At 41.0% G+C, this 20,292-nt stretch overlaps 1 protein-coding gene across 1 annotated transcript in view; it reads left to right on the top strand.

Moving 5' to 3' along the window:
• Positions 1–5,077: 5,077 nt before the first annotated feature.
• pth2ra (parathyroid hormone 2 receptor a) overlaps positions 5,078–20,292 on the top strand; it is a 77,054-nt gene continuing 61,839 nt past the window's right edge. Inside the window, exons 1-2 of the mRNA XM_066686910.1 lie at positions 5,078–5,143; positions 15,925–16,024. Coding sequence (XP_066543007.1) covers positions 5,078–5,143; positions 15,925–16,024 — 166 coding nt within the window. The remainder of the gene's footprint in view (positions 5,144–15,924; positions 16,025–20,292) is intronic.

Below are 20,292 nucleotides of genomic sequence, written 5' to 3'. Positions count from 1 at the left end.
GCATGACAACAATACACTGTTAATAACTGGGACAACATAGAGGCAAGCAGAAAGAGAGATACGTACAGAAAACATATAGACCACCTTAAACCAGAAGAAGTCTGTGGAGCAAAGCTGTGGAAGAATCTTTCACTAAATGGTTTTCCATAGAACCGGGATCCAAACAGCTTTTGGTTGTAATTTCTTAGTCTTTTAAATCCTGACACATAGAATAACAAAAAAAGATTGTATTTCTTGAATGTTATAAGATTTTCTTTTTATTTGTTTATCCCCAAATAAACTGCTGCAGTTTTGTTGAATCTTTAACCTTCCTCCTGTGTTAGCTTTCTGTTACCATCTCTTATGTTAATTGGTTGGTTTTGACCCATGTCTTAAATCAGACATAACACACCCAAAAAACAATTAATTATCAACCAATTAGTTTCTTACCTCTTGTTGACCTTGTTAGTTTTCCTTATCCGTGAAAGGATTGGTTTTAATTGTTCATTGTTGCAGACTGTAAACTGGAGATGTACACGATACAAAACACAAGCTCTAAACTGACTGGGCCTTACATGTCTGGACATGTCTGTCTTTCCTTGTTTTGTGAAACAGACAAAGATAAAAGCCTCTAACTGAAGCTCCAGTGGTTGTAAGAAGAGCTGGCTGTAGGCTGTTGGTGTACAGTGTGTTTATGATTCCAGATTTGGCACTTGTTTGGTTTTCTGATATATACCTGGGTCAACATTGATCCTAACAAGAGAAAAGCCAGAATTTTAACAAGAGCATTTTATAATTTAGTAAAAAGAAATATATACATATATATATTGTTTTGTTGAAATAGAAGTTCCTGACAAAGTCAAAAAGTCTTGATACAATAAACAAATTTATGGAGTACTGTTATGCATTTAAAACCTAAAAACATGTCGTTTTTGATTATTTAATTTCTGAAATTTTAACATTTCATGCAGTGCATTATGAACTGATATCAGTAATAATTTAAAACTGTAAAAAAAGCAATATGTTGCTAGTTTATTGCATGAGTTTATTGCATTAAACTTTTCAGTTCTTAATAAAACCTGAATTCCAATCCGGTGTGGTGTTTGTGGTCCAGAACTAGACGTTCAACAACCATGCCTGACCTGACCTTGTGATGATGTGTTTGAATGCCATCAAATCCTCACAACCCTGTTCCAACATAGTGTCAAGCCTTTCAAGGAGTGTTGATGCTGCTAGTGCAGGATGAGCAACAAATTCATGCTACATTTTAGAGGAAATGTTGGATGATTAAAAGTTCACTACTGGAATTATATTGTATTTCTAAGTTAATTTGCCCCCTGGTTCTGACCTGAGTGTGGATCCACTTAACAACAGACTGCACTCTTCCAACCAAGCATCAGATGAAAGTAGAGTACCATCAGTTCATGAGCTTCAATTTGCACCTATGAGATGAGCAGAGTGGTCTGGGCTATTGCATCCACTCTCCTACTGGACGTAGCACACTGAGGGCTGTTGGGAAGCGTTTCTGTCATTTTGGCTTGATTTTGAAGCCATTTGATGTGTGTCTGCTTTTGAAAATTAATAAATAAATAAATGTTCATGAAGAGAGCCATGATGAGTGGACAAACACATATTGGACACCCAGTATGTGTCCAATAGTCTGGTCATTCAACATTTCTTTTGAAATGAAGGTTATTAATAGACAGATTGCCCCCTGCCACCCCCACTCTATTCAACACTCTAAATAATGCTTCACGTTACACGTGGAAATATTGCTGTGAGAATTTGATGGCACTAAACCACAACATCAGGTTCTATCAGGGGCAGTTCATTCATTAGGGCGATGGGGCAACACACCCCCAAAAGGGAAAGGGAGGATTTGTTTCCTTTCATTATACTACAGTAAAAACCCATGGCTCTGTATTAACAAAGCTCTGACAGAGGGGTTGTCCAGCCTTTAAGTATCACAGTCTAATCAGTGTTAGGTTTTGTTCTGTACAGTCCTGCCTCTTTTTTGGGCAATTTCAAGATGGTGGAAAATTGCCCCAGACTCCCTTCATAATTTCTCATGTTAAGGCTTATTTTTTCGAGCAGCAGAGCCTTCAGTAAATTTTCAGTGGGTTCCAGGAGGGCTTGCCCTAACATACATTCATCATATACAAGGTGAGCCATGTTCCAATTGGCCCCCTATATTGCTCACTATGTAGTGAATTATACTGAATAGGGCACTGATTAATTTGGGGCACAACCCTGTACGGATACCCAGAGCAGCCAGAAAGAGAGCAGCTAGCGATTTGGTCCCATACAACTTCCGTAAACTTCACAAAAAGCTCTCACAAATACTGCACTGTATGTAGATAAAGAGAAAGCTTTATGAATCTAGTGGTTACTGGTGGTATTTCTACATGAGGTGACCACAGAAATAAAACTCTTCAACGTTAGATGACACTGTCAATTTTGATTCCTGATTAATTTGTACAGTGCAATGTGCCAATTGTATAGCTCCTAATTTGTCCAGTGAACAGCAGTTATCACAACAATTCCCACCCCCGCAAGAGATTTGGCAGGAACTGCCTCTGGGTTCTAATGCTGAATGTTCCCAACGTCCCATGGTGGTGAACAAGTGAGTCACTTCAAACTATCCACACTGTAAAATGTTCTTGACGTGGACCACCATTAGAGAGTGCTCTGTAACGCAGGGACGCAGTCATGCAGCGCAGGCTGTAAACACCGTGTCTGCGAGACCTATCAGAATGTATGCGCTTCCTCCAGTGTGATTAATCTCCCTGCGCGCTCCTGGACATGAGCACAGGTCACAGAGCAGTTATTAATTACAGACACAGGGAGCTCGAGCTGTGACTAATTAGTCTTTATCAATAATGCCTCAATACCCATTCAGACGTCTTCATCTTCTCCTCCTTCTACTACTTCTTCTTCTCCATCAGATTGTTCCTTCTCTTCTTTTTACACATTCTTCTTGTTTATCTTCTACTTCTTTTTATACTCTTTTTTTCTACTACTTGTCCTTCTTTTTCAATTTTGTTTTCAATGTGTTCTTCTACTTTTTCTTTCTTTTTCTCTTTGTCTTTTTTTTCTTCTTAATTTCTTGAAAATTGGTCAACACAGTGGCACAGCAAGTGGTGTCTCAGTCACACAGCTCCAGGGTCCTGGAGGTTGTCGGTTCGAGTCCTGCTCCGTGTCTGCGTGGGTTTCCTCCGGGTTTCTCCCATGGTCCAAAAACACACATTGGTAGGTGAATTGGCAACTTGAAAGTGTCCTTCTCGCCCTGTGAAGGACTGGCGCCCCCTCCAGGGTGTGTTCCCACCTTGCACCCAGTGATTCTGGGCAGGCTCTGGACTCACCATGACCCTGAACTTGATAAGCGCTTACAGACAATGAATGAATGAACGAATGAATGAATTTCTTGAAAAGTTCTACTTTTCTTTATTTCTACTTTTCTACCTTTTTCTACCTTCATTTTGTTTTTCTTATACTTCTCTTTCTAATCCTATATCTTCTACTGTTTTTCTTCATCTGTTGCTAGTTCTTTTTCATTTTACACTCTCAGAAAAATAAGACATTATTGTGACTAAAGGTACAAACAGCATAAATGTAGCTTTGACAATATAACCGTGGCAATAAAATCCAGTTGTTTTCCATAAAGATTCATTACATTCCCTTCTCCAGAAAGAGAGTGGGATATCTGTAATCTTTAGTTTTAGAACTGTGTAAAATAAAAGAACATAATAAAAGTCCTGGAGAGAGGCGTATGAAATCAACACAATTTAAAAAAATATACAATTATAACAGAATAAGGGACAATTGTTTCCTTAAGTAAAGGTACTGAAAATGTTCTGTTGAGGTCACCACCACAGTGACAGGTTTTCTGAAAGTGTGTTCTCTACTTTTCCTTTCTCCTTTTTCTTATTTTTCCTCTTCTACTACTTTTTTTTCTAATTCCCTCATTGTGTTCTTCTACTTCTCTTCATTGCCTTTTTCTTCAGATCTTTCACCTTTTTTATCACCCTGTTCTGTACTGACACTGTGTTGTTTTGGCCTTGTGTCCTTGTCTGACTTCCTTGTGCCGTCTTTAGTCATGCCTCCGCACCTGTGAGCTGGTGTTGGTCATGAGGCCAAGCTTACAGGTGATCCTAATTATGTTTCTCTATTTAAGGCCTATTTTGCTTTTTCTGTGGCTCATTGCATATGTTTCCTTGTGTTGCTTCATTTTCATTGGTTTGTTAACCTTTGTGCTTCATTAACATGATGTGTATTCACACATCTGAGTCCTCGTATGACAGAGTGTCACGACTCATGATCACATTAGAAAGACTGAATCTCCTGATAATGATTTCAGATTTCACACAAATCACTTCAGATATCATAATAATGAATTGGCATCTACAATATTTGAGTTTTCACACTTTGATCTCATTAAAATGAAATTATATACATTCAGATTATAATGAGATCGTCCTGATGAATATTTAAATGCATGCTCTCCTCCTGTAAGTGACTGAGTTTGAGTTTGTGGTGGTACATAGTGTTTCAGCACCACGGAGAGCTCCCTAATTTAAGCATTTTCAACTGTTCTACAGCTTCGGCACTGAGCAGTCGACTGCACAACTCTAAGCTGCTCTGCTTTGATGAGTGGCCAGGTGTGTGTGTGTGTGTGTGTGTGTGTGTGTGTGTGTGTGTGTGTGTGTGTGGAGTATGGAGACCAGCTCCTCCAAAACGCCCAGTGAAAAAAGGACTTGATTGAGAACAGAGTTCCTCCGCTCCACAGCTCAGTACAGGGGGGTTTAATGGATGGAGCGCGTTGGGGGGAGGTGGGGCGGTTCGTTGTTGTCGCTCGTGCCATTGGACATTTGGCCACGCCTCTGGTTACTACAGCGGGAAACTGAAGGCAGCACGCGCACTGTGGGAACTTCTCGCGGAACCAAGTGCGTGGCGAGTGATGACTCCGTTCCCCTCGCTCCCCCAGGACTGCCTTTTCACGCGCGCTCGGTCACGTTCAACGGGAACCATGTCGTTGTGTTTACGCACGAGCCGCGTCTCGCGGAGACCGGGAGATAGCTGCTAACGCCTCGCGAGCAACATGAGGAGCTGTCCGTGGTGGAAGTTCGCCACGGTCTTTCTGCTCTGGAGGCTGGTGCACGCGCAGGTGAGTCCGGCCACTTCTTGGAGGCTCTCGTGGAGCCGGTGCGTTGGGCGCGTGCGGCGGCGTAAGCGACTGCTTTGATGCAGTTACGCACTGTACGTGAACTGGACTTAGAGTTGTTATGGCTCCACAATTCACGGTCATCCCAGTCATTAGTTTGTGATAGTTACTGGACACAAATGCTTTGAGGATGAATAACACGCATATGGTCAATATACACCCATCAGCCACAAGATTAAAAACACTGGCAGGTCGAATTAAATAACACTCTGGTTACTTTACCCCCTGTTGAGGGGTGGAGGTTATAGCAGACAGCAGGGGAATGGTCAGTTCTTGAAGTGGATGTCAGAAACATCAACTGGCAAGGGACATTATGGGATGGTCATAACATTCCAGTCAGAGCATCACCAAAATCCAGGTCTTATGAAGTGTATGTGGTGGTCAGCACTTTAGTACCTTACAAGTGGACCACAGCCAGCAACATATGAGGAGACTAAAGGGGTCAGTGTGGTCATTCAGCCCCAGGAAGCTGTGCTGGCCTGTGTTTTCTGATCCCTTTCTTTCAGAGGAGCATTAACTCTTTTGTCTCCTTGAATATCACTGAACCTTGGGCACCCTTGACCCTGTCACTGGTCATCCTTCCTTCCACAACTCTTAGCCAGTACTGACCACTGCACCCTGGACACACACCATAAGACCTGAGTTTTGGAAATGTCTTGTCCAAAACATGACCACCACAGTGTAGTTCTGGTCGCAGTGGCTCAGACCCTTACATTGTCCATTACTGATGCTTCCAACATCCACTTCAAGGACTGACTATTCACTTGCTGCTTGTATATCCCACCCCTTTAGACATGGAACACTGTAAACAGATCATGATATTCTCATCACCTGCTAGTGGTTGTAATCTTGTGGCTGATTGGTGTATACAGTATACCAGTGTTTCCCAGCGGCTGACGCTTATAGTGTTGCGGAGTTGTGGATGTATTTATCAGATTTTTTTTAACCATCCTGCAGCTGAATGACCGCTCCTCTCAGCGTGGGCTACTGCATCTTCACATAATTATTGACCACTGCACTCCTTCTTATATAAGCTATCATTAACCACGCATCCTTTTAAAGTGTATACATATCTGCTGTCTCTGTGTAGACAACCCTTGATTAGCGGGGGATAACACGGTGGGCAGGGGCATTCCACTGTATACTGTTCATAGAGAAGGATGAAATGAAGTGGGAGCAACTGCACATGGGCCTGCACAAGTCAATGTGCCCACGTTGGTGACCACGGGTGTGAACTGGACCCGCCAGCCAGCATCAGGCTGTGGAGGAGTCAGACTGTGGTCTCTGGAGGGACAGAGTTGCATCCAAAACATTTGGTAGTGCATAACTTAACTAGAGACTGCAGTTCTTGCAGAAACTGAGAGTGTTGGTTGCTAAGGTGTTGCTAGGTGTTTACTAATATGTTGCTATGATATAAGCATTGTTTGCTAAGGTTTTGATGCAGTGTACATGTTGGTTCCTCGGGTATTGCTAGTCAGTTGCTATGCTTTAATTGTTGGCTGCTAAGGTGTTGTTATTTGTTTGTTAAGTGGTTGCTAAGGTGTTGCTATGGGAAAGGTGTTGCTTGCTAAGGTTCGTTACTCAGGCATTTCTAGGTGGTTGCTATGGTTTAGTTGTTGGCTGCTAAGGTGTTGCACAGGGGTTGGTTGCTAAGATTTTAATACAGTGTACTTGTTGGTTACTCAGGTGTTGGTAAGTGGTTGCTATTGCTTTAGTTTTTGGCTGCTAAGGTGTTGTTAGTTGGCTGTGAACATGTTGATAAGTGGTTGCTAAGGTGTTGCATAGGGTTTGATTGCTAAGATTTTGATACAGTGTCTGTGTTGGTTACTCAGGTGTTGCTAGGTGGTTGCTAATATGTTGCTATGGTTTAGTTGTTGGCTGCTAAGGTGTTGCTAGTAGGTTGCTAACATGCTGCTATGGTGTAGGTGCTGGTTGCCAAGCTGTTGCTAGGCAGTGGCTGAGTTCAGAGATTGGAAAACTGCTGTGAGGATTTGATGTTTTTCAGCCACAAGTGAATCAGTGAGTTCACCTCCTTGGTTTTAATGCTTAGTCCTGGAACTCTACTTTTCCCAGAGGTATTGGATGGAGCTGCATCAATCCAGGGAACACAGTTCCACTCCCCCCAGGGGGGTTAAGCTTTCTAACCAGTGCTAAGTATTGGACATGGTGACCCCAGGGTTACAATGTGTGGATTGAGAGCACATTCTGCTGGTCAGTGCTTTGAACTGAGATTGTAAAGTGTGAACACATCGGTACTCCACTGTCCTCAGTGGGTGCATTTTAACAGAGCTGCATCCATTGACTAGGTGCTGTGTGCTTTTAGTGAAAATATAAAGACTTCCACAAAGGAGTGTTTATATTACTAACAACAGTAATTTGTCTATTCTTACCATTGCCTTTTTAGATTCATTATTCAATATTTGCAGGTATTATACATTGAATAAGTACACTGTACATCCACTGTTGAGGCTATTTCACAAACTACATTCAAACAGTATATTAATGCATCTGAGGAAGAGCTGCAGAAACTGTGCTGTAAGCTGTAAGTCATACACAAGCACAAAACTGGGTGAGTGTGTGAAATTGTCCACAGGTGTGAGTGAATGTATGAGTGACTGGTTGAGTGTGTGATGTCCTGTGATCTATGGTGTGTTCCAGCTTTGTTCCTAATGATTCCTGATAGTCTATGTACCCACAGCGACACTGAACAGGATGAGGCTGTTTCCAATGTGCTAATTATATTTAGTACACATTGTACAAATCCTGGGAATCCTGTGTCTTTTAGAGAAATACATAAAGAAAACTAGCCTGGTGTAAACGGAGACAGAAGAGGTCAGTAACCTACTGCACAGTGGGGGTTTATCTGTGAGGAAAGTGGTCCGGGCTGAAGTGTGCTAGTGAATAATCAGTGGTTTGCAGTCCTTCGTTGTACTGTTTCGAACTGTGTTTAAGCATGTGGAGATATCTGTGAAGTCAGTGTCCTTTGGTGCATAAGCAGATTTAGTTTGCCTACACATATCCCCATGCATATGAATTATATCCCAAAACAAACAACTATGCACCAACACCTTGTTGGTTTTGCATAAGGTTACATCAGCTCTGCTGAGTAGAGGAGTGTGTGGACGCTTTGGCTGTGCCTTTTTTTACTTCAGCTCCTGGACTCTACATTCAAACTCCAAATGGCCGTCATGCTCAATGCCAATCACCGAAGGGTATAAAGCTGGTTCCCCACACTGGGTTGTAGAGCAGTGGAGAGTGCCAGAGCTCCATTCAACACATTTGGGATATGTTGGGTTGGTGTATGTGATCCCAAACTAATAGGTTGCTCTGGCTGAATACCATCAAAGTCTCACTGAAATGTTCCAACGTATGGCGGCACGGTGGCGCAGCAGGTAGTGTCGCAGTCACACAGCTCCAGGGGCCTGGAGGTTGTGGGTTTGATTCCCTCTCCGGGTGACTGTCTGTGAGGAGTTGGTGTGTTCTCCCTGTGTCTGCGTGGGTTTCCTCCGGGTGCTCCGGTTTCCTCCCACAGTCCAAAAAACACACGTTGGTAGGTGGATTGGCGACTCAAAAGTGTCCGTAGGTGTGAGTGTGTGAGTGAATGTGTGTGTGTGTCTGTGTTGCCCTGTGAAGGACTGGCGCCCCCTCCAGGGTGTATTCCCGCCTTGCGCCCTATGATTCCAGGTAGGCTCTGGACCCACTGTGACCCTGAACTGGATAAGCAGTTACAGATAATGAATGAATGAATGAATGTTCCAACGTCTATTGTAAAGCCTTCCCAGAAAAGTACAAAGAACTGCAGCAAATGAGGAACAACAAGCTGTTGTTGTTATGGACCCCTGCATTTACAGGGCCCTTGGACCCTTATTCTAATTTTCCCAGCACTTCTAAAACCCCTGCTTTAAGAGCTGAAGTCTAGAACCGTGGACATGTTTGTATTGACAGCGTAAGGTCTCATCCCACACAGTGTCACGTCTCTAGACTCAGGGACTCTGATGAGAGGCTTCATGGCATTAATTAGAAACATATCACTGTCATTTGTGAATGAATAATTCAGCTGCAAAATGAGGGAAAAATCTATTTATGCAAAAATGCTTAACTGTAGCAGAACAGATTTCCACAGGCTGAAATATAATGGTTATAATAGCCTCTCTGACAGCATGATGCTTGTTTTCTCAGTCAAGCATTACATGCGCTCATTCAGACTTCTGGACCTGAATCAGAACACAACACACATGGTGATACACCAAAAAATATTTGACATTTAATATTGTGTCGAACATATTTTATTAGAAAATCATATATTCATAACATTTACACATTTAATGTCTTTGTTTAAGGATTGTTTTAAGGCTGATTTGTCATGCTGGGTTGCCAGAGATTCATTTGAACACCCACTAATATAAATAAGATTCTATGAATGCCAATTATATTTAGTACACATCGTACAAATCCTGAGGGGAAAAAAATCTGTGACAAATGAATTGAACTGACCTTGAATCCAGGTTGTTCATTTTATTGTGTTTTGTTTCAAGAAGTAATGGCTCAAGCCAAGCATTTGAAAGCTCCATACACAGTGTATTCACAGTGTGTATATAAAACAAATTCTAATTCCTACAGACAGAGCCATGGTGAGTCAAATGAATAAAATCGTTCAACAGCTTCTGAGCCAATGGTTGTCCTCATGAGCAGAACAGGGTTTTTTTTATTAACCATTGACCACTTTGAAGATAACTAGTGGCTGAAGAAATGTAGAGTGTTTGTCTAGCTTGTGCAGCAGGATCATTAGACAGTTGCTACAGAGTGATGGTATTCCAGGTAGTTGCTAGGGTTTAGCAATTGCATATTTATACAAGTTGCTATAATATACAAGTTGCTGGTGATTGCTTGGGGCAATTAAGGTGAAATAAGTTTGCTATACTTCTATTTCCTGGGCTAGAGAGCTAGCTCCAGGGTAATACCCACCTTCATACCCAGTTGTTCCTCTACAGTGAGCCACACTGAAGGCAGCTGAAGTACCAGAGCTTATTGTCTGTTCCATATGTTCAGAGCTGCCAAAAAGTAAAATGACAAGTGTAAAGTAGGTGAGGCAAGCTGTGTATTTAGCAGAACTAGCATTCCATAGAGAGTCTAAACTCTGAAACAATCTGTTATGTAAAATATTGTTAGTGTACACATCCCCAGTGCCCCCCAGCATAAATTAGCTCTATGAGTTATCTCCATTATATTGTATTATCTCCCAACAGTCTCAATAACATGAAAGTAAAATAATGAACGGGCTGTTCTTTATGCTCACAGATCTGTGCACATCTTTGTTAACGTGTCCTGGTTTCATTTGAGTGCTCTACTTCTTGTTGTTTTGTTTTAAAGAACGTACAGATCAATCACTCAACAAAGGAAAAAAGGACAGCGTGAGAGTATGCTTTATGATGAGTTTGAAAAAGAGAAAGAGAGGGAAAGTGTGATACAGACTGAAGCAGGTGAGTACTAGCTCTTTCAAACATGACTCTTCAGTCAGATTGTGAGTGTGTGGTCTTTCCTTGGGCCATTTTAAAGTAAGAAATCTGATCAAAACAAGAGAGAATAACACTGGTGTTTCATTGAGCTTCAGTTAGATTCGTATCACTCCAGGGTAAAGTGGTAATAATGCTTTAACTCAGCACATAACAGTAGATGAGATGTAAACAAAGCCATTTAGAGCAGTTAAATTGTTGAGAAATGGAACCAAACATCTCTGGGTTTAAAGGAAACAAGCGTCATTTTGTTTACTCTTCACAAGCACCAAAGGAACTCCACTTTCCTTCTGAACATTATATGAAATATGGTTAGAAATAAAACAATTTTCATTCTTTCATTGTCTGTAAGCGCTTATCAAGTTCAGGGTCGCGGTGAGTCCGGAGCCTACCCGAAATCACTGGGCACAAGATGGGTAACAGTAACACTACCTGCTGCACCACCATGCCGCTCTAATAAATAATTCATTCATTCATTCATTCATTCATTATCTGTAACCCTTATCCAGTTCAGTGTCGCGGTGGGTCCAGAGTCTACCTGGAATCATTGGGCGCAAGGCAGGAATACACCCTGGAGGGGGCGCCAGTCCTTCACAGGGCGACACAGACACACTCACTCACACCTACGGACACTTTTGAGTCGCCACTCCACCTACCAACGTGTGTTTTTGGACTGTGGGAGGAAACTGGAGCACCCGGAGGAAACCCTCGCAGACACGGGGAGAACACACCAACTCCTCACAGACAGTCACCCGGAGCGGGAATCGAACCCACAACCTCCAGGACCCTGGAGCTGTGTGACTGCGACACTACCTGCTGCACCACCGTGCCGCCCTCCAATACAAAATAAATATGCAAAAGAATAAATATTAAAAGAATTAGCCCTTCATCCCTCTCTACCATATCATGTCTTTAAAGCCTTATTGCTGAACTTCTGTAAAACAATGTCTCAAGCATCAGACGCCACGTCGGGGACCATTTTAAGGAACACTTTTCTGTGAGGAGCTTTCCGTGGGTTTAGACGTCTGGTTCCTGTCACCACCACATTGTACAATCCAATGAAAAAAAGTTGATCCACTGTTATGACTGAGGTTCTAGTGAGTTGTGAAAGCCTTCAGACTTCAGTTTCAAGCAGTGTCAGCTCTCTGGAGGTCTCTCTAAATAAAGGAAGCCTTACCTCAATACCTCACAGCTGTGACAATCTGTAATAATACACTGGGGAGTTTGGAGCACATCTGTTCGAGGAACATTTGGTAAGGCTCTCCAGATACATTCGCAGAGTGAGATTCACTTTTCCAGCACTGTCCTGAAATCAAGGGGGAAGGATAAGTGTTGGGGGGTGGTATCCTAACCTTCTTCAAAGTTACACAGTGCTGCAGTGCTGAGTGGCAACAACAGAGGCTCTGTTCTCCTTATTACAGCTCACACTGGTTTAGAAACTGTCATTTTAAGAAGAAACTACTGGTGATTTTTATTATTATTGTTTACTCCCTGGCAGTTTGGATTAAATGTTTAAACGAATGAATTCACCCTGTGTGAATGTGATGTGTATTCTCACGAGTGGGAAACACGTGAAGATCCAGAAGCTTGTAGCGTAACTGAAGTGGCTGTTTTTTTTTTTTCATCTCCATTAGCGCTGAGAGTAAGGCCTTTGTGAGAAACACCATAGGGTTTTTATAATAGGCTCCTCTCGTGACCCTGGTTCGTGTTTTCTCCATGTGGAGAAGTACGGAATTCCTGAGTCTTAAAGGTTGCCTGTTCCAGCATTTCACAAATGGTTATCTCTGCACTCACTGCATAGGAAAGGATGTAAATGTGCTCTGAGGGGTCAAACTTTAGTAGAAATAATAGGGGTGAGATAGGATGCTGACATTTACTCTTCACTACACAGAACTGCTCCGTCAAATCAGAGGGAAGCGATGATGCAGAGCTTCGGCACGGAGTGAAACATGTTCGCTGGAATTACTTGTCAATGGAAATAGTTTGCCCTCCGAGGAAATGAAAAGAGTGTACTTGTAGAAATAGTAAACTAAAGTGGCATGGCAGCAGAGGACATAGTCCTGCAGCATATCCGCATTAGGAATTCCACATCTAAGCTGGATTTCATTATCATGGAAAAGAAAGGGATTTTACAAAACTGCTGCTTTAGCACCCTGTGGTGAAGAAGACAGACCCAAACCATTGTGTATTGTTCCTCTGATCTACGGAGAAAATTCAGGCTGCTAAACATGAGTAAGCGAATGTGTGAGTTACCAAGTCACATACTGTTCTTGCAAGAACGATGGCAGAGTTTCTTAGGGAAATGCTTTACAACTTTAAAAAAACAAACTTTCTGTAATATTTCAACAAACTATCTGCATTCGAATTTCCCCAGTGTTGCATATTATACTTGGGAGTATGTGCAGCAATACAGAATTTTGAATAGTGTGTATAGAGCAACAGTGGGGGATGTGGTTAAGGTTAAACTTTGCCTAATGGCGCTTTTCCACTGGTCCTTCAATTCAACTCTACTGGGTTCTACTCTGCCTTTTTCTTTCTCCATCAGGTAAATTTGGTGCTGGTCCTGGAACTGGGTTCTTTATTTAGTCCCTGTTCTCTTGTGGTTTTGAGTGAGATGAGTAGGGACTAAACTGTGATTGGTGGACCTTGCAGAGCTCTGATTGTCCAGAGAGAGACATCACTCTACGCCACACAATGCAGACGTCCAGCACTAACTCTCTATTCACTAAATCTCCAGCTACAGCAGAGATCACATTTGTTTTTATCCGACTCACAACAGCAGCTCATAAAATTACATTGCTGTCTTTTGAAGAGGTTCAAACCAACGAAAGAAAGCACCGAGAGCTGGCCTCTGCAACAAGGAAGGAATAAACTCTACTGATCTGTCTGAACTGATGACCGATCTGTGTTCAGTCCCAAACCACAACAGTAAAAACACACTAAAACATGACAATTAAACAACGTTTAATGTAACCGTCTTCGTGAGTGTGGTTTCCAAAGCCCACTGTTCCCCTTAGAGACAGGGGTTTGTAAAGACACTAGATACATGGTACTGAAAAATAAACCAGAAACCAGGGACCAAACTAAGATAGAGTCCATTAGAGTAGGTACATTCAGTGAAAAAATGCCATTTGGTGCCAAGTAGTAAATGGACATGAAATTAGGTTTGGTATAATGTGGTTTAAAGCTGGAGTATATTTTAAGTTAAACAACTTAAATGCAAAAGGAGCAGCTCAGATATTTATAATATTTCTACATAATGATTAGATATGTTTCACAGTTTTTTTACCATATATGACAGTGAAGTAATGCTCTGATTTGTTATTATTTTGTAACTCCCACATTCCTTGCTCCCTTCCACTGGTGGCGCTATTTAAATAAATCAGAATCACAGAAACAGTGCTGTAAACTGTTATTGAAGAATATTAGGTGACAACCCTTCAGCTTCTGAGTTAGTTTTAGAGTTAGTTAGAGTTAGAGTCATGCTTATGCTTACAGTTATGCTTTTGGGTAAAGGCCAGGGTTAGGTTTATAGTCAGGTATTTTTAAGACTGAACCAGGATCAGTAATGTACATGTACTTCTACCCAAGGTATATTTTATACATTGTACAAATCCTGAGAGATGCCTTTTATTCAGATATGTATGACTCCATGGTGAGACTGGGAATAGTGCTTTGTAACACAGCTAAGGTTGTTGTAAAGAACAGTACAATTGTTTTTTGCAACTTTTAATGTGTCTCCATCACGTCCCCATGGTTGCATTTTTCTCTCCACCTTACTGACTCCCACATATGGAAAACATATATGTTTTTTTTTGTATCCCCATAAAAAACATATATGGACTGATCTCTCAATGATGGGTTTTAACTTTCAGTATAAAAGAGCCTCAGTAGAGCTGCATAGATGACTGAACACTGCCATGACCCTGCGAGGTCCTGGTAAAGAAACCCAGCACTGGGACCTGGGGAACTTCTTTAGAAAGACTTTTTGAAAGAATAAGCTGTAATTATATTCTTCAGGTTACTGAATGTACAGGGAGTTTTGAGGTTGGAGAGACAGTGCACCCTCTCACTCTTACTCTCCCTCTCTCTCCCTCTCTCTCTCTCTTGCTTTTTAAATCTGACAGATCAGGTTCCCTTTGCAGGAGGAACCATCATTACCTCTCCTCCGGTAGCCACGGCAACACACAACTTTGATTTTACAGTTCATGGTTGGATAAGCAAAGTTAACTAGCCCTGCATCACCTTCATCTACTTTCAGAGCTCACCACTTTGCCAGAAAAAATGATTCCTGCAGTTCCATTTCCATCTCTGGTCCCAGTCAGATTGGTACTGACTTACTTTACAGACCCTTACGTTCTAGGTATCAGATAGTTAAGCAAGGGATGTAAATCCTATGAAGTCTAGATAATTGTTTTAGCTGCAAATTTAAATCAAGTCTAAAGATAAACAGTTCCAGACTACAACACTGTCATTTATACAGTTTGCTTCATCAGAGTTTATAGGTGTTTAACATTGACTAAGGCGCCATTCAACATCCACTGATGGCGCCATTGTACAACATTCTCTGAAACAGGCTGTAATGTACCCAAAGAAGAGATTAAAAAGAAGAGCTAGTTTTCTGTTAGCAAGAGTGTTACACAAATACAACACAGCCTTTCAAAACTGTTTGGAATGTTTAGGTTTATGGTTAGAGTTAGGGGGATTTAGGATAGGTTTAGGGGACAGGATTAGGTTTAGGGTTAATTTCAGGTTTTAAGGCTGTGTTTTTCTTTCTGGGTTCCCATACATTCACTTTTAATTTGTAAACAATTTACAAACCTGGGAATGGTCTTTTAGTTAAATAATTAGGATTTCACCATGAGACCCGGCTCTTAATTTACAATGATGTTAAGTTCTCATAAGAGTAGTTCAAGGTCATCATACTGGGTGACAGTACCCCAGCTAGAGGGGTCTAACCTCTCCACACCACACATTGTGCTGTGGAGTCATGGAAATCTAGAATGAAGTTCTATTTGTCATTGGGAGGTGATGAAGGTGCATACAGCCTTCCAAGAAACGTAGAGGCTGATACGGCAGCAAAGAGGAGACAAACTCTTGATAAACACCTTGCATTCAGTGGCTGCAATCATGACAATGATATGGGCTAGTGTTTTGAGAATGAGTGTATAAATCTGTTGTTGTTTATTTTTATTTTTTATTTTTTTGCAGGTAGATTCAGATGGAGAGATCACAGCGGAAGAGCAGGTGCAGCTGCTGCTTGATGCCAGACTGCAGTGCCTCCAGACGGTCAGCAGCCCTGACCTCACAGGTAAAATTACACCCACAATCTTCTCAAACAGCTTTTCTTTCCGCCTTCACTGACCTTCTGCACCCTGCACTCTCAGAGGTAAAGTCGTTCTAGAGTAGTGCTAAAGATGAAAACTCGTTCAGATAAGAAGGGTATAGCTAACCATTCCCCATGAATGTCCTTTAATATAATTAATACATTAATAATATAATTTTTTATGTAGTTACATCTTCATGCATATCATTATAGAAAATTAGAGCGTTTAAGCAGGGAGCCGGGAAGTGGTACTTAGCTGATAACAAACAATTAATTCCCTTAATGAGATACTGAAATATTTACTTTTGTCCACCCAACACATCCATGTGGGACAGTCCATGGGTTAACTTTTGGCCCCACATATGGATGCCCTCAATGGTCAGTAATGAGACTAGGATGAGACACACATAGGGCCTAATAGTGTATGTCCAACCCACCTGAAAATGCATTGTCTAACACAACTTTAACACAACCCACTATGAGTCCACGTAGACCCATACAGAGAGACCTACTGTGCTGCCCATTTTTCTTAAATAAGAATTCCACATGTGTCCCACTAATAACTCATGTACCAAGCCAAGAGGCAAGACAAAGCAAGGCACATTTATTTATAGAGCACCTTTCATACACAATGGCATTTCAAAGCGCTTTACAGAAACAGAAACTGTGAGGGGGAAGTACATAAATATATAAAGAGTAAAAATAATGAAACAAATAATAATAATAATCAACACGAAATTCTACTAAATTATACATGCTCCAGTTCTAATAAGGAAACATAAAAGAGGCACACAGCAGATACTCAAACACTTAAGGTGTGGCATGAAGTAAGTCTAAAGGAACCGGCAAATGGATTTAAAAAATAGTTAAAACTATTAACCTTCATATAGCGTCCACTGGAAGATGCCTTTACATTATGATGGGACAGGAGGGGCATCTATGCCCAGAAAGTCAACAGAACAAAAAATATGTGCTGTGGATCCTTGTACTCTTATGGCACAGGAAAATTATTCTTTTGTTTTTTGAAACACTGGTATTGGGCGATCAAATTAAACCTTGTGTTTTAGGGAAAGAAAATAAATTTATAATGCATGTCTATATAAGGAACATGCAATGACTTTTCATGCCTGTTTGAGAATGGGAGTAGATAAATAGAGCCTCATTTTTCATCTAGCACAGGAGCCTGTGGCCATCATGAATCCACTTAGATGAACTGGAGCTTGATGTTTATACATGACATGCTTCTTTTCCAGTGGTTATTAAAATAAATTAAAAACAAAAACATGATTGGTATCCCAACGGCAAAAAGCACAAAAAATGTTAGAGCCAGGATAACACTTATCATTTGAGATGGTATTAACAAAATGCTGATTCTGTAAAACAGAACTGACCTCTGGTGGAGTAAAGATTTAGAGCACATCTCATAGTTCTTCAATATGGGAATGTATAATGTTAGAAGCTAAGTTTTTTTGCCATAAAGCAAAATTTAGGCGTGAAAACTTAGGCCGAAATCTAAGATACCAAAAAGGTGTTTGTGGCATAGTGCCATAGAAGAACCACATGTGCCTCCTCACAAACTTTTCAGCAAATGGTTCTTCAATTGAAAGTGTATTCTTCTCTAAGAAATCATTTCTGGCGCCCCTCGCTTTGGACAAATACTGATTCTTTCACCCTACCTTAGATTTTGTGGTACATGCGTCAGACAGACCTTGGAAAAAATAAGAAAAAATACAGCCCCCCCTCGCTCCCCGCAAAAAAAAAAAAAAAAATTTTGGCTGATTCACAATGAACTGAACACAGTGACATCATTCAGTAATGGATTGACATAAAAGCCACAAAATGAATGTAGCCTCCTCTGTCCATGTCCCACTTTAACACTCAACCAGATTTTTTCTTCATTATTTTGACACATCTGTGCTCAGATTGCAGGTTTAAACTGCTATCTGTTTTTATCGATTGCAGAAAAGAAACTAGTGGCATGAAATTAAATCATTAGCAGGTCCGTAATATTGTCATCTAAAATGCTTTAATTTCGTTCTGGTTTCTGTGTCTTTGTATCTACATCCTGAAGCATTAGAGATGTCTGAAATACAAACATCAGTTTTACAGAAATAGAAAACTGGAAACAAAGGCATATGTTAGACCCCTCTTTTAATTAGTGACGCCAGCTACTTTGTGAATGCCAGTATTGTGCACCATAGCTGCAAGTGAGTCTAAGGTCACCTTCCTCAATGCCAAATGACCACTAGGAATAACCACATTCCCCAGCGTTGGCTGTGGAGCAGTGGAGCTGTTTTTCTTGGTGTGTTGCCCCCCTACCCCATAACACTGGGGGCTTTTTGGACTTCTACACAAGGCTTGGTATTGCACACAAAGACCTGAGACTCCAGTGAGTGAAGGTATTAAAACATAAATCTCATAGAGGTCTCATAAAAACAGAGTTCCACAGAGTTGAAGGTCACTTAAATATGATGCATTTACAGTGTGTAATATGCCTTTATAAAGACAAAGACAAAGAGAGTGGGTCAATCCAAGGTCAAACCAGGTCTCACAAACAGCATGTTTTTTAGGTGGGAAGTAGCACTCATCCCAATTTAAATGTTCCAAATGCAGCAGCACTCTCGGGTCAGAACCCTGCTGAAGCTCGAATGGACATCTACTCGTGTCCAGAATAACAAGAACAACTATAGCAGAGACATTTATATGACTCATGACATGCGCTTTTGTGTTCGAAAAGTTCTTCTGGAAGTTTGACCTTAAATAATTTATCACAGCTCACCGTCTGATGAATGGTGACTACGTTTCTGCTTATTAACTTTGTGAGTGACCATATATTGTATCATGAATGTTTTATGGATGGCGTATAATAATAGAACAAGTGCAATTTCCTGCCTTGTTCAGTGGACACCATATGTGACACTTGTTTGGCGTTTTTGTGTGTTCCTTGGATTTGGAAATGATACAATATGACCACATCTGTGAGTAGAGCATCAGCTCTTACCACATGCTATTACCACATGTCGCTCACGTAGTCTCCTATGTCCATTTTATTGGTTAGCTAAGCCCTATTTCCTTGGACTTGACATGAATGAGGAACTATGATTCTAAACTGAAAAAAAAAACAGCAGGTAAGCGGTGTACAGTTAACAGTGCTTTTGCACAGTCCATTTCAAGGGAGAAAATGAATGGGCTTTTGACTGCCCTTTAGTTTCTTGGTCAGTTGTGTGTTGTTACGTCATTAGAGAGCTTAAAATAGACTCTTGACATGCTTTCTATGGTCTATTAACATGAGGATGTAAGAAAGGTCAGGGCAATAAGGTCACATGTTATGTGTGTAAAAAGAAAAAAAGAAAACGATAAAGATTCCCTTCCTGCAGAATAGTTGTCCAGTGGAAGAGGTCCTTGGGTGCAATTAAGGCATATCAGGCAGTTGCTTGGCAGAAGAAATGGTTGCTATGATATTTCATGTGGTTGCTAAGATTTCCTATTTGGTGGCTAAAATATTGCTATGTGGACGCTAAGATAGTTTTCCAGGTGGTTGTTGGTAGTTGCTATGGTTTTTCAGGTGGTTCTAAGATACTGCTATATGAGTTCTTAGGTGTTCCTGGGTAACAGCTATAGTGTCCCAGGTGGTTACTATGGTAGTGTCTATGCTATTTCAGAAGTTTGTTAAGATTTTCCTTGTGGTTGCTAAAATATTGCTATGTGTGTGCTCTGCCATTTTAGGTGACTGCTCTTGTGTTCCAGGTGGTTGCTATAGCTGTTGCTTAAGTATTTCAAGTCATGGCTGAGATGTCCCAGGTAGTTGCTATTGGTGTTACTAGGACCTTGCTTTGGTCCCTTGGGTCCCTGGACGATGATGATTGCCCCACATGCTTAAAAAATAAAGGTGGTACAAAGTTGTCCTTTGAGGGATTCTATACATGGAAACTTGTTTGGTTTCATAAAGACATTTTTGAGTGTAAAGAAACTTTTAACAGTTTAAAGAACATTTGTTTGATCTAAAGGTTTTTTTTCTTTTACCAATTTAAAAGTTATAAGCAAAACGTGTTTTTATGGACCATTAGTCGTCCATCTCTGGCATTGCTCAAAGAACCCTTTGTAGCACCATTATTTTTAAGAATGCATGTTGTTGGTAGAGTGTTGCTAGTGTATTTGCATCATTACTTTATTATACTTGTGGCTATTAATTACTAATGGATTATCTTCAGAACTAGACAAATATTTCTCACTTCCCCTAAATACTGCTGATT

Source organism: Hoplias malabaricus, chromosome 12 (genome assembly GCF_029633855.1).
Source record: "Hoplias malabaricus isolate fHopMal1 chromosome 12, fHopMal1.hap1, whole genome shotgun sequence".
Lineage (NCBI taxonomy): Eukaryota > Metazoa > Chordata > Actinopteri > Characiformes > Erythrinidae > Hoplias > Hoplias malabaricus.
Note: the sequence above shows the minus strand (reverse complement) of the source record. Positions and strands in the feature narration are given on the sequence as shown.